We start from the raw sequence: 23,172 nt of genomic DNA, 5'->3' as shown, positions 1-23,172 counted from the left end.
CATCTTTTTGCTATTGTTAAATTTTTCTGTTGACTTAAATGCTTAAGTGCATTATTTTACACCTTACAGAAATCATAGTGGATTTCTGAAAGCAGGGCATATCTACTCTACCATGTATAGCTTGACGTTAGGAGTAGGCAGGTCAAAAGATTACATGGATCATAAAATCTGATGGTACAAACACAAGGGGTTCATACAGTGTGAAGTTCTCCAGGTCCAAGAGGCAGATCATAGCATATTGATAGTTTCCTCTAGACTCCTTTTGTTAGTAATTTATGACACTGGCTTAGCAAACCCTGATTTCTACCCATGCGTACACACACAAGATCTTGTCCTATCACATGCCTGTGCATTTATTTCTGAGAATTTCTAGACGCAGGAAACAGAAATGATGAATTTTGTTAAAATACATACTAAGTTCCCAATAAGCTGCTTTCAACATGCAGTACAAATCAGTGAATTATGATCTCTCCATGAAGAATTGCCACTCTAGCAACAGAACAAAAGACACGTATCTGTCCACTGTTGTGCACTATGATTTAAATGCTATTAAAATCTAAAACATATCTGGGATAAAGAGGTGGTGTTTGGTTAGGAAGAATGTGGCTGCACTTAAAAGTAATTAAAATGGGTCCTATTGAGAGGGTGACGTATTTTAAAGACAAGAGACAGTATGAGGTTGCAGACATTTTGGTATATTGAGATGGTCGAGCAAAGCATTAGAGATCAAAGTAGTGGCTCTTGACCTTTTTAATGCTGGGACCCTTTAATAGAATTTTCTCCATGTTATGGTAACCCCCAACCATAAAATTATTTTTGCTGCTACTTCATAACTGCAATTTTGTGACAGTTATGAACTGTAATGTAAATATCTTTGTTTTCCAATTGTCTTATGTGACCTCAGGTTGAGAACCTCTGGAATAAAATCACAAAGAAATAGATTAATACACCATAACCTTCTGAACTGTGAACATCCAAAGGAAGGAAAAGCAAGATAGGGCCAAATTTCATGGTGCTTGGACTCAAAGATCTCAAGTACTTTGTCCTATCTTTCACTGAGCTGGGGTATCAGGAGAGAATCCGATTGCTAACATTGCAAAAAACCTCTTTGTATCAGGACATGATGTGAAGACCATGAATGCATACTTAAAACAATTGCACTCCCAGACACTGGCATACTACTGAGGCAATGAGCCTCAAGGCACGAAAGACACAGAAGAAACATATGAACATTTTAAAAATTCCAAGGAGGCAAGTTCAAAAACCTACAGCTGGATGGTTTCAAATAAATGATTCACTGAAAAAGTAAAGCAGGAGATACATTAAAAAAATCACTGGTGGCCAGGAACTGGAGTGGAGGAAGAAACCTGGGTAAGGAGAGAATGAGGGTTCTCATGGAAGTGAGTTTGTAAGGTTTCCTGATGGTAGTGTTTGATGCCAGAACAAATCCATCAAACCCATAGAATGTACAATACAGCATTGACGGGCTATGATACATCTATGTAGGCTCGTCAGGTGAAGAGCATCACTTCAGGTGAAGGGGGTTCTACTATGAGGCCCTGTACATGTGTGGGGAACAGGAAGTGTGTTTCTCCATCTTTGAAAGATTTTCCTGGCTTCTGTGTTGTCAATATAATACCTGAGGTCTAAGGTAAGCCTTGTGGAGCAGTTTGGCTCTATCACTGGACCCCAGCAAGAACTGACAGAGATGTGCTAACAGGAAACCTTCCGAGTCTGGGAATTCTGAAAATAGGAACAGAAACCTTTTCAGACGACAAGGTTATATGAAGTAATAAAAACAGAAGGCACAAGGCCTTGACTGAGATGTAGGAAGTTTGGAAATACTTTGGTAAGGCAACTGAGAAAAGACTGGAGTTAGATTTAGCCAAGTTAAATTGACAATCAAGTGGATATGCCAATGATTTTATGAAACAAACTCACTAGCTAGTGTAGAATCTGGCATGGACTTTCTTCCTTCCTTTCTTTCTTTCTTTCTTTCTTTCTTTCTTTCTTTCTTTCTTTCTTTCTTTCTTCCTTCCTTCCTTCCTTCCTTTCTTTCTTTTTTTCTTTCTTTCTCTCTCTCTTTCTTTCTCTTTCTTTTTTCTTTTCACTGCCTCTGCCCATGCGAAAGAATGCTTGGAAATCTCTCATTGCTACTTTTCCTATTAGAGTCTTCAAGCTGAAAAAGGCATCTGTTATAGTTTGTCTATGCTCAGCCCAGGGAGTGGCACTATTAGAAGGTGTGGTCCTGTTGGAGTAGGTGTGTTACTGTGGATGTGGACTTTAAGAACCTCATCCTAGCTGCCTGGAAGTCAGTATTCTGTTAGTAGCCTTCAGATGAAGATGTAGAGCTCTCAACATCTCCTGCACCAGGCCTGTCATGTTGCCTTGATGATAATGGACTGAACCTCTGAACCTGTAAGCCAGTCCAAATTAAATGTTGTCCTTTATAAGACTTGCCCTGTCATGGTGTGTGGTCACAGCAGTAAAACCCTAACTAAAGCAGCACCTAAAACAGAATTTCTTCTTATGTTTTTTCAATAAATGCAAATTCCAAGGGAACTGGAAAAGACTAAGCTCTAGAGATCACATTCAGCAAGGACAACAGGACCCTTCCCCCCTTTCCTCTCCACAGTATCATTACCTACAGTTGATGTCTTGACAATCTTCTACTTTCTCTCTGCTCCAGTTGGGGAATGAAGCTTCTTGTATTGAGCCTTGTGATCTTTCCCCTTTCATTTATTTTCGTCCACCACTCTCAAACTGGTTTTTCTTCCTTTTCTCTCATTTCAGCTTCAACTCAAATATTCTCCCTGTATCCACTCTGTGCTTGAGCCATCGTTAAATTATTCTTTTTATACTGACTCTCTAGTAGAGGCTGGATGAAGATGGAGATATCAGGACATCAAGTAATATAATGTGGAAGACAGTAGGAGGCCAAATTAATGTAAGTGACTCCTAGCACCTATTTCTGCCTCCTTAAAAACTGCAATGCCAGTGTTTTCTGGTCTAAAAGTGTAATAGAGCAATGCTGCAGAGTCTGATCACTCTCTGTTAAAACATCACAGGAGCCAGTATTTCTTCCTGCCATCCACTCCACTCTTCTGTCTGCTCACATGTGTTCGTCCTCAATAGCAGGTCACCAGGAATTTCAACTAAGCCAAAGAATTGTGCCTAAAATTGACTGTGTATACCAATCTAGCTACTGATTCTGGGTAAAATCAATTTGTTTTTAGAATTTCTTCATATGGAGGTGGAGGACCTAATGCACCCAAACTCGGAGCAGGACACAGCTCGGTGTTCTGAGTAGGAAGGCAGATTCCAGCTGTTGGACTTCCAGCCATTTCTGCACCTGGGAAAAAAGGGAGAGTGTCATCTCTCAGGTGACAGGCAGTGTGTGGAGGAGATGAAATCTGTCCTTTCTCGGATCACTGGAGCAAGAGAGATTTATTTGTGCCCTTGAAAAAAAAATTTATAGCCATGTTGTTCGCCACAGTGATAGCTGAGTCACTGTAAGGAACAAATTTCCCAGAATGATCAGCCCACACCATTACTGATTAATCCGCCTGGATACATTTACATTGGAGCAAGTGGAACCAGAAAGAAATGTTCTGTGATAGGGACCACGAATATAATTCCTCTAAAGACTAGTACTGTCTTGCTGAAGGTCTTGTCATAGGAAACCCAAGTGTTACTAGAAACATTAGTCTACTATTAAAGTCCCCCATGTCTTGTTTATGTTTTCAAAATGCCATGAATACCAATAGTCCAGTAGTAAGTAGTAAGCAGGTTGACAGAAGCTGGGACAAGTTTTCACTTAAAATGCACACATAATAAAGACAAGACACTCTAAGTTTAAGAAAAACTTTTGAATAGATGTTCTTACAACTAGATTATATATAATACAGCCATTAAAAAAGCATTTCTTTTCCAAAGTCGTAACCTTGAGAGACCTTGAGTTCTTTTCCAGTGGCTCTTTCAGAAATCAGTATTTCCTTGAAGGACTATTTTTGAGTCACTGGAAAAAAAAATCAATCGTAATATTTTATAGCCCTCTCTTTTTGCATACTTATTCTTTTTATCCTGGGTATTTGTCTAACTCTGAATTTCATTGACATTTTTATATATTAACTTTAAAGGAAACACAAGCATGCCCACATATTTACATATTGATTATATCTGCTTTTGAATTATAATGGCAAGGTCATTACTCCCCCTGGAAACTCTACAGGCTACAAAGTCAAAATTGTTTCTCCCTGTCCTCTTCTAGGAGAGGTTCACTCATCTTCCTTGAAGGCCTCAGACCTGGTAGCATCCGGAAGATGACAAAGATGACCATAGTTACCAATAGAATTCAGAGTGCTAGACATTAGCTCACTGCCGGAATCTCTATGCATACTACCAAAAAATACTCTGTATGGATTATGAAATGTATTAAATATGTGTCACTTCTTGCTCCAGTGTTTTTCTTAGAATAGATTTTTAATTAATTAATCCAACTCCATGCTGACATTATATTACATTTACTTGGCTCACTTTTTTTCTCTTTTTGGGCAAAAGAATAAGAATGGTGTATATCTCTGAAACAGAAACATTGTCTGAAGGAAGAAACTTAGAAAAAGTTTCTTTTTTCTAAAGTAAAAATAAAGGTAAAGCATGCATGTATAGTGTTTAAAATAAGCCCAGACACAGCAAAGGATCATTGCTCTTCTGTAGCGTCAAATAGAGTGCCATGTTAGGAGCATGTAGCAAGTTAAATCTGTAACACCATTTTTTTTAATCAAAGCAACTTTAATGTTCATATAATGATTTACATCATCATCATCTTTAGATATAACTCAAATCACTAAGTAAAAATATAGTAAACCTTTCAAAGTGCAGAAGCTTGGACTGAGATTACCTCAGATGGTGTATGCTATCAAATGGAGTTAAAGCTGATCTCCTCACCTCAATAATTACCTCCATGCAGAACATATGCATGAGTGCGAGGTCTTTTCCTGGTAGACTGCTGCTGAAGTGAGTGCAAATTTATCAGTAACAGCCTGCAGCTGGGGAACATTTGGCCAGTGCTTGACACATAGTATTTATGCTACTTTTAATTGATTTATCCTGCTGACATCAATATTGTGATCTGGGTGATGGTGATGTGATCCTGACAATTTGTCCCTGTGGTGAGAAAATGGAATCTCTATACTCCAAAGTTCCGTGTTGTTTTTAATGGTCGTTTTGAAAACCATAGGTGTTTTATTGATAAGCTAATTAAACCAATAGTCTTAGAGAACTTTGAAACAGTATGTGTAAAAACAAATTCACGGAGTTAGAAGCGGCTGGAATGGGGGATTTATGTATTTGTTTGTGTGTGCGTTTGTTTATAAGGCATGTATGGAGGTTAGAGGACAATTTGCAGAAACCGCTTCTTTCCCTCCTGCCATGTGAATCCCCAGGGATTGAATTCGAGTCCTCAGGCTTTAGCAATGGCCGTTACCCAACCAAGTCATTTTGTCAGCCTTTTAGCAACCTAATTCAGTTTAAACTTATTGCAGAAACTCTATAGCTTTGCCAGAAAACTGTTGGTGGAAGGACACATTTATTATTCAATTCTGTTACACGTTCATCAATGAAGTATTATAATTAGAGTACAGATTTCATATGTGATTGATAATAATTGCAAAAGATTTGACTTACTTTAGCATACATTTCACTTTTTCCTTTTTCCCTTCATTGGAGCACTGGGAAATGCGGAAGGAGGAAAGCTCCACCTGGCTTTGAACTTATTATGTTGGCCAGGCCATGCTGGAAACATACAGCCTTCCTGCTCATGTCTCCTGAGTGCTGTGACTATAGCTAGGATCACCATGTTTGGTCATCTTTCCCTGCTTTCTTGCTCTCTCTTCATGTAGACGAGAGGCTAGAAAGTCTGGATGTGAGTCGTAGTTCTATGGTACACTAACTGGAAGGCTTCCTCTTCAAATGTCTCTGTTTCTGCATCTTCAGAGTGTTGAGAATGGTAGCAATTGTTTCTCAGAGAGCCCTCTGTGAGAGCAAATGGGAGTGGTCTGCACACCTAAGAAACACTGACTCATCTGGCATTAGCAGAAATGTGTGAAGGAAGCATGCTGTATTCCCTTCCTAACATGCCATCGGATATTTACATGTGGTTTATAAACCATACAGAGAAGCTCTAACAGATCCTGTAGTAATAGAAGGCTGAGCCACCCACAGGGAGGAAGAATTGACTATAGGAAGGCTTGCTACCCGTCCAGGTCTCTGGAGTCCTTCATGCTCTTCCCAAGTGAGGACACTCACATTTAATCACTGCTGGGAAAGCCAGCACTTCTTTTTTCCTTCTGAAAGAGGAAAAATAAAAACAACCATCTGTGACATTGCAGAAAAGGATGGGGTTAGAGAAACTGCATAGCTGGAAGGCCGGGTACCAGGGCCATCAGCCCTGAGGGGCTAAGGCAGAGTGAGCATCCCCAGAGGAAGCAGAGTCAGAGGTCTTTACCAGGGATGCTACGCAGACTTCACGGTAAACTAGTAGTGTTCATTAACGTGTGGACAAACAGAGGTGCGGTTGTCTCCTCCTGTCTCTTCTAATGAATGTTAGGCACTTACCTACCCCCAGCCTTATCTGTTTTCCACTTATCTCTCAACCCTCCAATTCATTTCCCATTATAACATTAAATGCTTACTTCCTTATTAAAATGGGCTTCTAGTCAGCCTTTCAGCTCTACAATGTTACCTTCCATTAGGTCACAATTTTACTCTTATTTTTAGTGAATTATTTTTGGTGTTAATTCATTGTAAAAGTCACTTGGCATTACTTTTCAAATATAAACTAAAACACAAACTAAAATTCACATGCACACACACACACACACACACACACACACACACATATATATATATATATATACACATATATAATTTTGAAATCACTGCAATGACTCTTTCACTATTTGATGGTCCCCACTCTACAGTACGGAATTTTCTAACCATAATAGATGGGATCCTTGCTCTGAAATTAGTTAAAACTTGCATGGATTCCTTTAAGAACTGTCTCACTCTATGTTCTTATTCTCCACATGTGCTGGGAAGTGAGGAAGGGAAAGGGAATGTGGAGAAGGAAACAGTTGCAAATCTTCTCTCCTTTCTCTTGGATTATCAACTAGAGACAAGCTCCCAAAACATGATTAAAATAACAGGTAACATTCTGAAGCTGACAAGGAGTTCAAATAAGGTGTCATTTTACTCCTCATTCAAGTGGTAGGGGAAAAAGAAAAACAGCTCCATAGCTCTAGGATTAAAGCCTGAGAGAAAAAGGCAAGAGCAAAGGAGAAGCTGGCTCACAGCCCATCACACTCTGGAAGACCTAAAGCAGAGACGTGACTCAGAGCAGGACAGGGAGGCGGTGCAGTGTAGGGATGAGGATGACCAAGAAAGGAAAACTGCTTATGAGAGTCTGGCTGGATCCTGGAACAGGAGGGGTGCACACAGCAGAGCAGAAAAGGGCAGTTTAAAGTCTCTATGAAATGAACCGATGACCCTGAGTCTTCTCGCACCTCCAATACCAAACTCAGATTCCAGTTCCTTATCTTCTGCTTCCTTAACTGCAGACCTTCTTGAATCCTTCTATTCTCAGGCAACCCTTCCCCTGCTGAGATTCGGAATGAGTTTGCTAGGGCTGCCACAGAAACATAACCACAAGCTGGGTGGCTGTATCAGCAGAATTCTTTCCTCCTGATTCCGGAGGAGATATTCAGGAGTCAGCAGGGCTCCTGTCTCCTGAGACCGCCCTCCTCAGCTTGCAGATGGCCATCTTCCCCTCTTGTCTTCACAGCATCTTCCCTCCGTTCTGTTCCTGTCCCTGTCTCTGAAGTAGTCTCCCTTCAGAGGAATACCAGTCAGACTGCATTAAGATCCACGCTGCTTAACCTATTTTTAATTGAACTGGATCTCTAAAAGCTGTAACTCCAAAGATTTCCATGCACCGAAGTACTAACTAGTTGGACTTGTTAAGATGAACTCAGTGGATACACCACATGGCTCATGGCAGGATATAACAGATTATTTCTTCTGTTCCTGTGAATAATGAACTTCATGCAGCAAGCATGGTGTCCACAACAGGGAAGGCTGAGTGCATTTAATGTCAAGGTCTCCTGCACTGGATCCAGTGACCACACAGGGAGGTGTCTGACGCTAGAATATCTCATGCAAGTGCCAAGGTCCTAGGACAGAAGTGGGATCCACTTATGTGAGCACTGAGTCAGCAGAGTAATATGAAAAGGTGCCATCGCTGGACCAGGAGATTTTCCATGGACCTTGTGTGTTTGACTGAGACCCCAGGGACCTTCTCTGAGTAACATCTCATCAGACATTGCTATGGATTCCGCTGAGAACACCTTCCTTTACATATTTTAAAAGGATGTAGAGCCCCGTGCTTACTTTTTTTCCCCTTCCGTCTTCCTAATCTAATAATTTGGCAACCCAAGCAGTGAAATAATGGCAGGAAATTCTATATATATATATGAAATTGCCCATTTTATATATTTTAGCAATAGCAAAGTTCAAACAGTTCTAGCCTTTAATCATCAGTTAAAATTTTCCTCTTGGCTTTTCGTTTTTGAGGGCAATGTCTGTGAGATCCTGAGTGTCGAATCTTTGACCCTTATGTCAGAATAACAGAGCAATTCCAATTAATATATGCAATGAGTGGTGGTATTAACGTGAAATAACTTTTGAAGAAGTAAAATAAAGGTCCAGGAGTAACTGAGGGTTAATACGTCAAATGCACTGCATCCATTAAGATGTTTCCGGTGACCCACTTTCTGCATCTTGTGTCCTGGGCTAGGGGAACATCCTCTGTGTGTCAGAGTGGAAGAAAGTCAGAAACCCTACTCTGATGAGTTAGTAGCTCATCAATGTCACTCAAGCCATCTTTTATCTATTTATTTCCCTTTTTTCTTAATAGAGGATGTGTATAAAACTCACACATCAGTCTTTCTGTGAGCACATCCTCTGTAGCAGATGTGGAGGTAGATAGAGTTGGTTTTGTCCTTACTGTGTTTTGCAAGAACTACGAGATCAGGGAGGGCTCTCACTTCCTGGGATAGTAAATACTTAAAAAGGAAACGGGTATGTCCAGAATGTGAATATATAACAAAATTCTCATCTTGTATATAAATACAGCGTGGGTCTAGGCTGCGAATTGCCTCAAGATAATCTCTGGAATTTACTTCCTGAAATTATTAGCTAACGATCCCTGGGATGATAGACTTTACCACTGTCTAAATTGCTCTCCTGTATTCTATCCTAGCAAAGAGAAATAAGAATAGCAAGAGGCATGCCTCTAGGTCAACATTCGCATTAAAGATTGCCTTCTCAGCAAGATGAGCAAGTTTACTCTAAAAGTGTAGAGACAGGCTGAGGGAGGAGCCGAAGAAGGTGGGGCTGCCTTCTGCCCACTTTGAATTGGCAAGAGAAACACAGATGAGAAGTGAGAAGAAGCAATTACGCTTCTGTCCTCCAAGATGCGGAGAAATAGAAGAGCTACTGTAAGGGGGGCTAAATACGTCTTTAAAAGTAAGAACCAGAACTTTTAACACTAGGCTTGGGAGAAAGGATGGAAAATGGCAGGAATTCAGATCACAGAATGCGGTCTCTACTCTCAGGGGGTAGCCCTGTTAATATCTGAATCTTTGTATTGTGGGATAAGGGGGCTAGGATAGGAGCAGTCACACCTGACTTTAAAAGCTACCTCCCCCCAGTTCATAGCAAAGGTCTACTAATATATTAACTAGGGGCGAGAGAGAGAGAGAGAGAGAGAGAGAGAGAGAGAGAGAGAGAGAGAGAGAGAGAAGCCCCTAGAGAACTGATGAGTACTTTCTGAAGTTCACATTTATGAAATGGAGATTAAGTCTGAAAGGTCTGAAATTATTGCTTAGGACTTGGTAGATTTGAAATAAACATTACCTTTTTTAAAGACAATCTCTTGCTTATTTATTTATTTATTTATTTATTTATTTATTTATTTATCTATTTATGTTATATGACTTCAGCCTAATCAGAGGCTGTGATTTTAAGGCCCCAGTCTCAGGGCCATCTATGCATGTTTTTGAGGCAATGTGTTAATGTGTGAGCTGTAATGTGCTTCCCCCGTCCCCAGTCAGGCAAGTTTAATATCAGGTATGTGAACCACCATGCAGCAAGCAGAAAAATATCACACAACCGTTGCTAAAACACCAGCCTTTAACAGACTGTAACACAAAGTCCAGAAGTAAAATATTTAAAATATAGCAAGCGACTTTCTAATATTTAAGGATGCCTAATGGAAGAGTTTTCCTCAGAGTGAGAAGGGCCAAGAAATAAGGCTATGTGCTCTCCTTTAGAAATAAAAGTTTACTTGGAAGAAAGAAAATCACATTTTTAAATAAGTATTTAATGAAGAAAAGGAGGTCAATATTTCCATGAATATCCCTTTGACAAACATTTAGTTAGGTTTAGTGACCATAATTCTCTTGATACTACATGAAAAGTAATTTTTATTTTAGGAGAAAGATCTATTTGTTATTGTAGAATTTAATTATCCTTCCCAAACAACAATTTCTGAAATTGATAGTGGCTTATCCTTGTTTAAGTAATGACTTCAGGCTGGGAAACGTATAGAAAATAAGAATCACTAAATATTTTTCTTTTGAATATATTTTTGCTAGTCCTTTGATAATTTCATTCCTGGGTAAATAATCCTAATTACTTCAACTCCTTCTAAAACCTACTTCCAGGTCCATTCCCACCTCCCACCATTCCCAGGTCCACCCCCACCTCCCACCATTCCCAGGTATACTACAAGCTCACCACCATTTCCAGGTTCACCCCCACCTCCCACCATTCACAAGTCCACCCCCACCTCCCACCATTCCCAGATCCACCCCCACCTCCCACCATTCCCAGGTCCACCCCCACCTTCCTACATACTCCGAAATTCCTGTCCTTCTTGTTCATTGTTAATATACCCCTGAGTCTCATTTCTGACTCATGGATAGAGACCATCTATTGAAGCATGGTTGATCTACCAGGAGCCGTAACTTTAAGAAAAATTTATCTACCATCCCAGAGAAGACATTAATTGTTAATAGCCCCTCATTTAGGAATGGGATCCTGCCTACCTCTCCCCTCTCCATGCTGGAATGGCTTGATCATGTGCAGGGAGCCACAGCTGACCTGGATTGCTGAGTCCAGAATCCTGTCACCTCTAAAAGACACTGTTTTATGCCAGTTCTCCCTGGCCTCTGGCTCTTACAATCTTTTGGCCCTCTCTCTGCAATATTCCCTGAGCATTGTGAAGGGTGGTGATGGTGGACTATATGTCCCTTTTGTGGCTGAACACCCCACAGGCCCTTAATACTACATTTGAAAGTTAAACTCTCTTAGGTTTTTGGTTTTGTCTTTTCCATCAACTTACTTGTTTGCTTCTGTGTTTTAGATATCAAAAACTCCACACTGGCCCAAGTTTCTGAAAGGTAGCCAAGATCATTTTTATCAAGAACTCTTTGGTCATCTGTGTGATAACATAAAATTTGGAAGGGAAAAAATCTCAACCACCTCTAGATAAAAGGACAATGCTTACAGGTGAAGAAATGATGACCAACTTTAGCCACAAAGAAACCGTGAAGTGTTTTCATTCTGCTGACAGATAAGACTGCCTGCTACAACTAACTCTTCTCTCCCCCCTTTCCTTCCCGGTGTGAAAACTGGAAAATGATGACCAGGCTATAATTTTGGATAGAACCTATAGGATGGGTGATGTTATAATCAGGACTCCTTAGAGGTTTTGCAAAGAAGTACATTAGAGCTGACTGTCTTGTGCCCAATCCTAATGGTTTCAAACTCTCCATTGGCAACTGTTACTTCAGAGAACATGGTTCAGTGTTTCTTGAGACGAGTTAAATGAGTTGGCAGGGGCTTAGTAATTAAGACTCTAACTACAGGGTAGGAAGGAGTGATATCAAAGCAAAGAGACGCTCTTCTGAACTCTAAGTGCTCCCGCTCGTTTGGGGTGTTTATCTTCGCACATTTTGATTCGTTTGTTGACTGAACAAGCTGCTTAGGTTCTTTCGCCATTCTCTGCGGTGAGTCTGTGAGGCACATGTTCTCTGCTGTCTCTTCTCTTTTTGGGCTTGATCCCTCTTTAATACATACCTTTGGCTCTCCCAATAGTTATGTATTTTCTAAGTGTGTAAATCTTCCTTGGAACGATAGTTTTTCACGATTTCACAGGGGAACCCAGAAGGATATCAGCAACTCACCATAAACGGGATCCAAGTCTCCAACAGCAAAAACAGCCATGGTGCGTCTGGGGCGATCAGTTCCACAGCTTTTCAGCCAGCACTGCAGACAGAAAAGCACTACTCCACAAAGGAGAACCACTACGACAGTCAGCAGGAGGAGCCTGGCACCAAACATAACAGAGGAGAAGTGAGGCGGAGCATGTAGAAGTGTGAGTGTCTGGCACTGTCTGGGAAGTACACAGGGCCTCAGCTATGCGTAGGCTAACGAGTGCAAAGGTGAATGTCAAGTTCTTGGAGGAATCTGTTATCACTCTCCATTGCCAATATCCTCAGGGAGGGCTGGTGCTGAGAGCTGGTGGCAATAATGCGTTCCTTGAAACTAGAGGGTTCATCTAAAAAGTGAAGTCACTCTTTCCTTTTCCCCTTCCTTCTTTCCCCTTTCTTTTCCTTCTTCTTTTACTCAACATCCTATTCATTTGATCCATTAGTATTTAAACAAATGTACATGTTTGACATATCGGGATTAAGGATTCAAGACAGAGAGGACAGGGTCTCTGCCCTTGAGGAATTGAGTGTTTTATTCACAGAATTAATGTTGAGTTTGGAAAATTATGCAAGTTTTGATTTAGGGTATTAGAAGAACTGTTTTAAATGTTCTGTAGGAACATCTCATTAAAGACACATTTGGCTTTTACAACCAGAGGTAGAAAGGATCTCTTGGAAAGTTTTCAAGAAGGAATAATTATTTTATCATTAACAAACTCTAGCTATAGAATTAACTCTGAGTCTTGAGAACCATGGATACTTTATCATAGGAGGCATTTAGCAAACACTGGCCTGAAACTGATATTCTCTGGACGTTGACTCATAGTTGCCCAGTTTTCCCTCAGCCGTGTTTATCCTCAGGACACTGACGTTCGTCTTAAACCAATCACTCGCCAACTTGTGAAGAAAGAGACCGCAGAGTGTGCGGATCTGAGTTGGGAGGTGTGTTCTACCCGTGTCCCCAAAGCTCAGGGATGCTCATGGGAGGAAAGAAATAGGAAAAATGTCAGAGGCAGAGGGAGCAAATGTCTGTAATGAGACTGCATCTGATGGACTTGACTGTCTTGAATTACCTAAGAGGAGAAGTGTGCACACACAGCCACGTTTTATAAAAGTTTTCAGAGAACCTTACCAGATAGACCAGCCATCAGGATATTGTTCATCATAATTTACACACCTAGTAATATAGAAAGAGCAGTGAGTCTCTAATTTGAGACAAAAGAACACTATTCCTTGGGCTTTAAACTTTATACTCAACATATCTATTTTTCCCGAATACCTACCTGCTCACTTTCCTACAGATTAGTTCCCAATATACTAAGGAATATTTACCCTATCTCTACATCACTCAAGACACTCAGTACACAAGTAGATTTGCACTAGATGTGTAAATAAAATACCTCATTGTGATAGCTTTGATTCTAAAAAGTAGATGATCTGAACCATGGAAAAATTAGCTTGGAACATTTTAAGGACAAAATGCTAGATGCATTAGGTGATTGTCATTCTACCACGCTTATTCTGTATTTTCAGCTGTTCAGATAGAGCCCTTTATAATTCGAATTCTCTATGGTGGGTTTATAATCAGTGGAAATAGCTCCTAGGATGTGAACATGCATGTGGTATTCAACTCAAGAGTTGATACCAGGGACTAGGATATTGCTGTGATAGACCTGACCATGCTTTTGTTTGGAAGAATGTGGATTTTGGGATTTTGGATTTGGAAAGCAGTGGAATTATTTAAGTGGGGGAATGAATGGACTATTCTAGTAAAAATATGAAAGACTTTGTTGCTGAGAGTGGTTTAAACTGTGCAGACCTGGTCCAAGTAGAGAAGAATTTCAGGATGTGGCCTAGAGACTGTTTTGTGGTATTTTGGTGAAGAATGTGCTTGTCATTTGCCCTTGTCTGTGCTGGGAGGCATAGCACGCTGAATGTAGAGAGCATTTCTTCAGAACTCACTGTGCTGACGCTGATCCTGGGAGTGCACAATGATACTGGTCACTAGAGCCTGGTTGACTTCTGAAAAGAAGATATTCATAGTCATGCTGCCCTTCAGGCAATGTTAAAGTCATGCTGAACATGATGTAGCTTGAAAGCATTCATAATACATCGCCCCCAGCACTCTTCCTAAGGTAGTGCACTAGGTGTTCCAGGACAATAGTCAGAAATCATATATGACATATCATGTTTTTTGTTTGATGCTTGTTTGTATTTGGTTTTCTTTGTTTTATGCCAAACACAGAAGACAAAAATCATTTACTATCTCAGAATCTGGCTTATTTTTTTTTTATTTTTTGAGATTTGGATTTGGGGTATGTTTTTATTTGGGGGTACCTACAGAGGCTAACAATGTTCATAAACACAAGTGGCTAAGAGGAAACTGGACGCTTGAATGTCACTTCTAAAACGGATTCTAAGAAAAGTTAACATCGGAGAAGAAGCTTGAAAATAATCAATCACAGATCTTATAAGGGGACATGATGTCATCTTTACCAGTTCAGGACTGAGCCCAAGTGCTAATGCCTGTGCCGTAAATGTGCTACCAGCTGAGCACAGAACGTGACTATAAAGACCATCGGGTAAAGCGTTGGAACCATTTGACAAATAGTAATTTTTCTGGTAGAGACTCATCTGAGATACTGTAATATTTTTATAGTTTGAAGTTTTGTATATCTATATACACACACATATTTGACTTTTGAAGTCACATCTATATCTATATATCTATATCTATATCTATATCTGTATCTATATCATGAAACTCTAAAGTATTAAAATGCAACAATCTAAAAAACATGGTATGCTACTCAAACTATGAGCAAACCATGAACTCTTGTTTTAGATCCTTGACCTCTGAGCTCCTGGCTGGGAAATGGAGTGTTTCTTCCTCAAACAGAAATCTCTGCCGTATCCTTTTTCATTTAAGGTGGTCTATAGAGTGCAAAGTCAACCATAAATATTGAGTACCTTGATTTGTTTGTTATTTAATACCGTTGAGCCACTTAACATAGATTTCAGGGTTAACACCTATCCAACCTCATTTCATTTCCTCCTTCTGAGCCCATTGCACCCCCTTGTGGAGGTTCTGAAGAATAAAAGCTTGGGAAACTTCACTGGAGAAATGAAGTTATAGTGTATTTTCACAATGGCTGGCAAGGAGGGGCCATGTATTTCGTTCTGATCATGCACACCTGAGATTCAGAGTATGATGGACATCAGTTCCCACACTTGAAGAATTCAGGAAGACCTACAGAGCTATTCAGAAGGAAAGAAGATTGGTCTTCTGGCTGCAGGGACATCCTTTCTTCTTCCTGGACTCCAAGTCTTACTCAAATTGTGTTTTTCAAAAATAACTTTTGAGTTCTAAAATAAACTCTAACAATATTATAATGGCTCCAATTTTAAATATAATACTTTCAAAGTAGAGAAAGGTTGTATTCTTTTTAAAAAGTTATCATTGAATAATATTCTGCCTAGTATGCTGATATTGGTCCTAAACCAGCAGACCAGTCAAGTTACAAAAGAAAGAGAGTACAGTGTGCAAGTTTAAATGGGTTAGCTGTATCATACTGGTGTCTCCAAGGCTCAGAGATCATCATAGAATTTGGGGGCAAGCAGAAAGTGTGCAAGACCAGTGGTAGAGCATACCTCTAGTCCCAGCACTTGGGAGGTTGAGGCAGAAGGATCTTTGAGTTGAAGGTCAGCTTGATCCACACAATGAGTTCCAGAAAACAGCCAGGGCTACACAGAGAAATTCTGTCTTGAAAAAAAAAAAACCAAACAAAAAACGAAAGCCAAACCAACCAACGAATCATCCACCACAACAAAAAGGTTGTAAGAGCCAAAAGGAATGACCATCTATAATAAAAGTATTTGATAGAAGTGGCTGTTGGACACATGAACTCACAATGGCTGGGACCACATGTACAAAACCTGGAAAATATCACAAACAGGCAAATTCCTGGCATGGCTAGGGGATGAGCTCATGCCATTCCACACCACGTGAGGAGCTCCTGACGGTTGTTCACTTTTGATTTCTTCCTCTGGAGAGAAAGAGCTACTTTTCCTGAGCCATACAAGCTCTAAGAGGCAGTTCACTCTCCAGGAAATAAAGCTCCACACCCACCCAGATACAGGCAGCTCTAACTCAACTCACTGGCTATGAAGAGTCAGAGAAACCACAGATGCGGAAGAGAAGTGTGAGAAGTTAGGAGAATAAAGGTGGGCAAAGGATGGGATGGGTAGGTTGGGTTCGAACATTATATGCATGTATGAATGTTAAAGGAATCAATCACCTAGGCCTCTCTCACATATGTAGTAGGTGTGCAGCTTATTGTTCATGTGGACGCCCCAACAATGGGAGCAGGGGCTGTCCATGACTCTGTTGCCTGCCTATGGATCCTGTTCCCCTATCTGGGCTGCCTTGTTGGGTCTCAGTGGGAGAGGGAGTGCATAGTTCTGCAGTGATTCTATGTGCCTGGGTGGGTTGGCACCCAGAGGGGACCTCCCCCTTCTTAGAGGAAAAGGGGAGGTAGGATGGGAGAGGGGACCATATGAAAGGGGAGAATAGGAGGAAGAGAGGCTGAGATTGGGATGTAAAGTGAATAAAGTAATTAAATTTTTAACTTAAAATTTTCAACTGAAAAGGAAAACTGTAGAGAAAAATACAAGTCAGGAGTTTTTAAGATTTAAGGAAACACTTGATATTAGAGGTCTCTACAAGTAGACGTCAAAGGAAAAACACTGTATACAGAAGCCCCTAGACTCTTTTTCATTTGGATGTTGTGGAACGATTCCTCCTTGCACAGATGGCTAGACAGATCCTTACTGCTCCCCCTTGTGCTGTAAATCTATGGACCGAAGTCACAAATTTGTTCATGTGGTGACTTCAGGAAGGAACCTGGAGAGCTGCTGGGCTCTCCTCTGTTTCCATCATCCAGTGTTTCCCACAGCAGAAACTGTTCTGGACCAGGTGCATAGCTGCATGTGAAATATTTTACTTTCAAACATCAGTGACATAAGGAGGGAGCACATTACTCTGCTTCTCCTGTAAAATTGAGAAAACTCAGTCACAGGCGAAATGACCTGGGTGGCACATCTTTTTGAGGGGAAGACACAAGAACGTAAATAGAAATGAACTAGCAATACACTCTTTTCCTTAGCGCCCTGTGATACTGCAACTGGGCGTTGCAGACTCTCTATCTCCCTATGGAGTCAACACCCAGGATCAGCAGTGGGGCTGATCTCCATCTCTGGCTTATGGTTCCTGCAGTTAACAGAACAGGAGAAAGTCCTGCGGAGAGGAACAGAGGAAGGAGCATCGCTTACCAATTGTCCAACCACTCCTTGTTATAGAAGCCGGAGTTCCGCTAACAAGAGAAACAACGTCTTCATAATAGTCTTAGAATAAATGAATAACAAATTCCACGGGCTATGTTCTTTTGAACAATAATTTCTCAGCATGAGCCGCCGTGCAGTTCAGCTATAATAGTTTGGAAGTGGGAGCAGAGCGAATCATGTCGTCTAAAACTTGACTGGAAATTGCGTGGTATCTACAAAAAGCACAGACTGCTTATCCCTCAGTTATTTCACCAAGTACACAAAATTTTGAATTAAAAGTTACATGTGAATATTCCCCTTTTTTGTAAAAATACTGAACACTGAATTCTCAGTTCTGGGTGCAAGTCTAAGTTTTGTCTGTTAGTTGCTTTCCTGTGTTACGTCCTTACCTTCTATGGCAAGGTCTTACGCCTCCAGGAGAGCCATGGACTGGTTATGTAACCCGAACTAGCATTGACTTGAGATCTTGATGCCTCAGCCTTCCCTCAGAGTTCTCAGGTTATAGCATGTACCATCACACCTTGACCTTTCCCTAATATTAAACAAAATGTTCAACTCACTGAGCCAAAACAGATTGTTGACATCTCATTAGGAAACCTATTCTGGCAATTAATTTACAAAGTCATTTATATTTATATATCATATTCATATTTTGTTAATTACCATGTATTCCTGGATGGTGTAATCAGTTATGTATAGGGAGAAGAGTAGATTAAAAATATAACTAATTAAAATGAAAGGGTGTGTAACATGTTTTATTTCATACACTCAATTATAAAATTTGGATTGTATGTAAAGCAGAACAATGTGTTATTTACATTAAATATTACGTTATAAATGCAGCTAGAAATACAAAAAGAGTAATTCAAACCAAATTGCAAATATCCAGTGGTTAAAAGCAAATTTAAGAGAAAGTGATAATAGATCGTTTTATAATGGGTATAAACTGTTTGTGAATGTCTTCGGCCATAGTTGATATACTAAAAAAAAAAAATGACTGCTAGGTATTCAGAATGTGTTTAATGTAGCCAGGCCTCCATCAGAGTGAGCCTGCCCCTTCTAGTTATTGCCTCTCCAATATTCTCTGTTATCAAAATGCATGTCTCTGTCTTTGTTTTGACCATGAACTTTGGGCCATTTTTTTCTTATGTTTTTTTTTTCATTCCTAAACACTATTTAGAGCTAACCATTCTGTGATTCTTTTTCTCTAGTGGGTTTGTGTTGCTCGTTCACTGTGTAACTGGTAATTGATTCCTTCCTTTTGGTCAGGCAGGCAAAACAATGGTCATAGGAATGCAGGTGAAAAAGGAGAATCTTGTTGAGATGTGGGACTTGTGTTCTCTCCTAAAATAGCACGTCTTTTATTGCAGACTCATCCAGCTAACACCGTCTTGTGTACAGTATTGTGTCTAGCTTCAGTGGATGTACTTTTTTATGATATTTCCCTGGAATATCAGTCACTCTTTTGTCTTTTCTACATTTCTTCCCTGCTATTTTGAATGTCAGCTGAGGCAGTTTTTTTTTTTTATCTTTACTCAACAGAAAATAAATGAAGCTAAGTATAACAGATGCAGAGATGTAAAACGGCTCACAACGAAAGCTCACACCTACCCATCAGCTAAAACCATGCTATGGACTGATTATCTCCCTCTTCTTCAGAGTCCTGTCAATATCAAGGGAAAGCTGCAGCCCCAGAGCTCTAATGCAGCTTATAGCTTCCCGGTACCGTCCTTCCTGGTTGTAATGATTGGATACTAGGGTCAGCAATTAAGGCTGTCAAAGGCAGAAAACAAGGAGACTAGATGTGGGCAGCCTTCAAGTCCAGAGTCAAGTAAACACTATGAAGAATTGCTCAGTCATGGCGCAGCAGAGATAGCTGAATAGCAAAGCCAAACATTAATGCAAAGAAGCAGCAATGAAGGGGCACGCACCAGCTCAAAGAGCCACGCACACTGTGAACAAGAGGATTTGAAACTGAATGATTCCACGGCTGAGGACAGCTCCCTCTTGGCCTGTCTCCTGCTTCAGAACCCCTGCCCAAAGATGGGGCTGTGAGAGTATGAGGCAGTGGTAACTGGAAACAGCTGGCTGGCAGAGTGCTCCACCCAGAGTGCAGCGCTTGGCAGAAGTGCTTTCCTGACACTTGCGCTCAGTCGCGCGGCATTACAGTTCCCATTCATCATCATCAGTCTTATCAATGGCACCTCCTCATCTCCGGAATAGCATTCTGAGAACCATTAGGTCTCAAAAAGCAGCGAAATGAATCAATTATTCACACAATTCGCATCCGATGCCCTTTGAAACGCACACACAACGCAGGATAAAATGTGGGCTCATTTAGTTAGATTTGAAAATGGACTGCTTTGAAACTGGTCCTTGAAATCACCATACTTACCAACTTGGGGGCAAAGGAAGAGGACATCACAGTTCTTTTCTGTGCTGAAAACCTGGAAACCTTACAGGAGGAGAACCCAAGAGAACGGAAAGGCTGGAGATCCATGAGTTTCTTCTTTATTTACTCAACAGCGATCACAATGACAATTGCATTTCCTGTTTTGTTGTTGTTGTTGCTGTTCTTGTTTTTTTTGTTTTGTTTTGTTTTTTGTTTTTAGAAAGCGGGGAATTTTTTTTTTAACATGATTCTCTTTAGGGCTTTTAAGTGACTTGAGTCTGCTGATTCTTTGAATATTACAAAAGCTAAATAAAAACAATATTTTGGTATCTACTTACATTTCATTGTCTTCACAGGATAGATTCGAGAGCGCTAGCTGAAACACATATTTAGAACAATAAAATTCAAGGCTTGCATTAATTTAATCCTTTAATGAAAGCAGTGCCTGGAGACAATGTGATTTTACTTCTCTCTCTCTCTCTCTCTCTCTCTCTCTCTCTCTCTCTCTCTCTCTCTCAAATTAAAAGCTTTGCAGCAAAGTTTATTGTTGGTACACAGAGTTTTAATTGAAAAAGAAATAGTCTCTGGGTAGATTCTTAAATTCAGCAGGAGCAGGAAACCTACTGACGTTCCTGTCCATGCTACAGAACACAGATTTGAACGGTGTATTGTTTTCTCTGTAGATTTTGCTTGATCTAGAGAGCCACTGGGACCCTTGAATTTCTTTGTTTTGAATTTCAGTGAGAGGCAGGATGGCTATTATTTGGGTATTATTTTCATGTTAAGGGAAAACATTCCCCAGTCAACAGAAACAGAAGTCAATCCTGAAGGCTTTTAATAATAGTTAAATACACATACAAAGGGAGTGCTTTTAATTACTGAAGTAAATTTATGGTCACATGATATTCCTGTATGGGGAGAAAATGAAATATAACCTTTTATTTCACAAAGAAGAAAAGAAATAACCTTTGAGAAGTCCAAAATCTTCAGCAATCTAACAAAATTATCTTAGTTCTAGGTGCTGAAAGGTAGAGGCTACATTTTCGACCCACAGTCTCAAGAAAAGAGATGTTTCTTTTTAGAGACTGTGTTTGTATGCTACTTTGACTCTCAATGGACACTGCTTTGTACAATGAGAAGATTTTTCAAACATCATTTACTTGTAGCACTGAGGGGCTGGTTAGGTCAGTTGAAGCTTTAACTTTCCTAGACTATCACATGTAAAGATGAGTACAAATAAATTGTTACAAAATTTCAAGTGACAGGCTTGGGTTTTTTTTTTTTTGTATTTAATATGTGATTTCCCTTTGATCTCAAATGTGCCTTTTTTAGCACCTAGTGTTTATGCCATATGGAGCGATGGACTGGCCATCAGAGAGCATGATAATGAACAATTTATAAGCACAGAAAATGAGTTGTATTCTCTTTTGCTAGAATGCTGCAAAGAGATTTGCATACTAACCGGGAGCAAAATGAGCATTCAAATTCTGTCTATAAAGAAACTTTGTTTATGATTAGATGTAAACCATTTGGGATCTAGCTTAACAGATAAAACAAATTAAGCCAGCCTTTTCCTTTCAAGTCACTACCTAGTCTTCTCTTTCCATTGTACCCTAGTAAGGAGTGCGTGGTACCTTGTTAATACCACCAAAGGGCCAATGCATTAGCTGCCAGGCTCCCAGGTTGTTATGAAACAGAGAAAGAAGGTCTTAATATGTTGTGCTCTTCAACCTTTCAGATGCCTTGCATTCAAGTAACAGAAACACAAGGATGCCGGTATTGGTTCCAAAAAGATTCTGCTACAGACTAGCCACATAAAACTAAAAGTTGGCTCTGTCTGCTGCAGGAGGAGCTGAAAGTCTGTCAGGATCGAGTGAGCTGCAGAGATTGGCAGACATTTTCTAAGTTAGTACAGCTATAGCATTTCTGTGTCCATAGCATTTCTGAGTTTGAAAACAGCCCAAAGTATAAGAAAGTAAAGCACAGTGTACAATTCCGTCAGGTCTTTCAGCAGCCGTGCAGATAGGAACAAAGGAATGAGACTTGAGGTCACGAATTTGCTGGGTTTCATTCTCGGAACAATAACTAATATAAAGCATTGGGTGCTGGTGGCACCTAGAAGAAATTACACGCAGCAGTAAAATCACGCAAAGGACAAATTCTCAGTGTCTCAACCCCATAGAGACCCCCCAAAACTACCAGAAGTATCAATTATTACCTGGAATAGTGGCAAACACAGGTATCCCATTGTTGGGATTTTGGAACCGACACGGAAAGGACTGGATCTTGACATACTAAAGAGAATGATGCACCCAGATCCGTAGCTCACCCACTCTGATTAGCTTCCTCAGAATGTGTTAGCTGCTCTGTGCTATGCGTCCTGCTGCAGCGTGCATTAATGATGGAGTATGTGACCAATAAAGGGCACCCGGGGACGGAATGTAAGCTACACGCTCACAGGGACTAGGAGCTCAAGGAGTTGAAGGTCAGCACCCAGGGACTGTTTGTCAAGGCTTTTAAAGGCTGACCTGCAAAGCCAGCCGGCTGTTTGAATAACTTTCAGTATTCAAGTGCGCACTTCATTCCAGGGAACATGTTTTCTTTCTTTCTTCTTCTTTATTTATTGTTGAAATAACATCTTGGACCTGTAAATATGACTTCAATTGTCGACGCCTTGCAGAGCATCTTTGCCCTTCTTTCCCTACATATCATTTTGAGTAGGACATTGTGCTCCACCTTGTGCCTTCAGTGATCAGACAGCACATTTAAAGTTTAAAAAGGCAGTGGCAAGGAGAGGATAAGTAAATATATCTTTCAAGTATAACTAAAAATACTAGAAGGTAATTATTGGGCAATATTTACTAAATTAAAAAATACCCTTTGGCCACGGCTCTACTTTTCTAGAAAGTATCTATATCTGTACATTGTTTAAACCTATATATGGTACATATAATAATTCACAGTGCTACCCCCTAAAATACCAAATGTCCATCAGCATGATCAAATACAAAATGGCTAATTCCATGCAGCAGAATTGGAGAAGGTTATTATGGTTATTTCCAGGAATTATGTTTAAATATGAGGACAGACACAGAGTGATGCAGA

At 40.2% G+C, this 23,172-nt stretch overlaps 1 protein-coding gene across 1 annotated transcript; it reads right to left on the bottom strand.

The window, feature by feature from the left end:
- Positions 1–1,980: 1,980 nt before the first annotated feature.
- On the bottom strand, positions 1,981–22,477 carry Tmem207 (transmembrane protein 207). Its single transcript, XM_002727912.7, has 5 exons — positions 22,286–22,477; positions 20,406–20,443; positions 13,465–13,509; positions 12,306–12,448; positions 1,981–3,352 (listed from the first exon to the last, which is right to left on the bottom strand). Exons 1-5 carry the CDS (start codon positions 22,358–22,360, stop codon positions 3,222–3,224), a joined length of 432 nt encoding a protein of 143 aa, XP_002727958.1. The 5' UTR covers positions 22,361–22,477; the 3' UTR covers positions 1,981–3,221.
- Positions 22,478–23,172: the final 695 nt, after the last annotated feature.

Source organism: Rattus norvegicus, chromosome 11 (genome assembly GCF_036323735.1).
Source record: "Rattus norvegicus strain BN/NHsdMcwi chromosome 11, GRCr8, whole genome shotgun sequence".
In the NCBI taxonomy this organism is placed as follows: domain Eukaryota; kingdom Metazoa; phylum Chordata; class Mammalia; order Rodentia; family Muridae; genus Rattus; species Rattus norvegicus.
This window is presented reverse-complemented; position numbering and strand designations above follow the sequence as displayed.

Bases quoted from the DNA above. Each gene is read 5' to 3' on its own strand.
- Tmem207 (XM_002727912.7), bottom strand. From the start codon at position 22,360: ATGTCAAGATCCAGTCCTTTCCGTGTCGGTTCCAAAATCCCAACAATG. The intron at 20,444-22,285 runs GTAATAATTGAT...TATGTGTTTCAG, and splicing joins TGTGTTTGCCACTATTCCAG to CTAGCGCTCTCGAATCTATC. The intron at 3,353-12,305 runs GTGAGTTGCTGA...CTTTTTTCCCAG, and splicing joins AGACTTGGATCCCGTTTATG to GTGCAGAAATGGCTGGAAGT.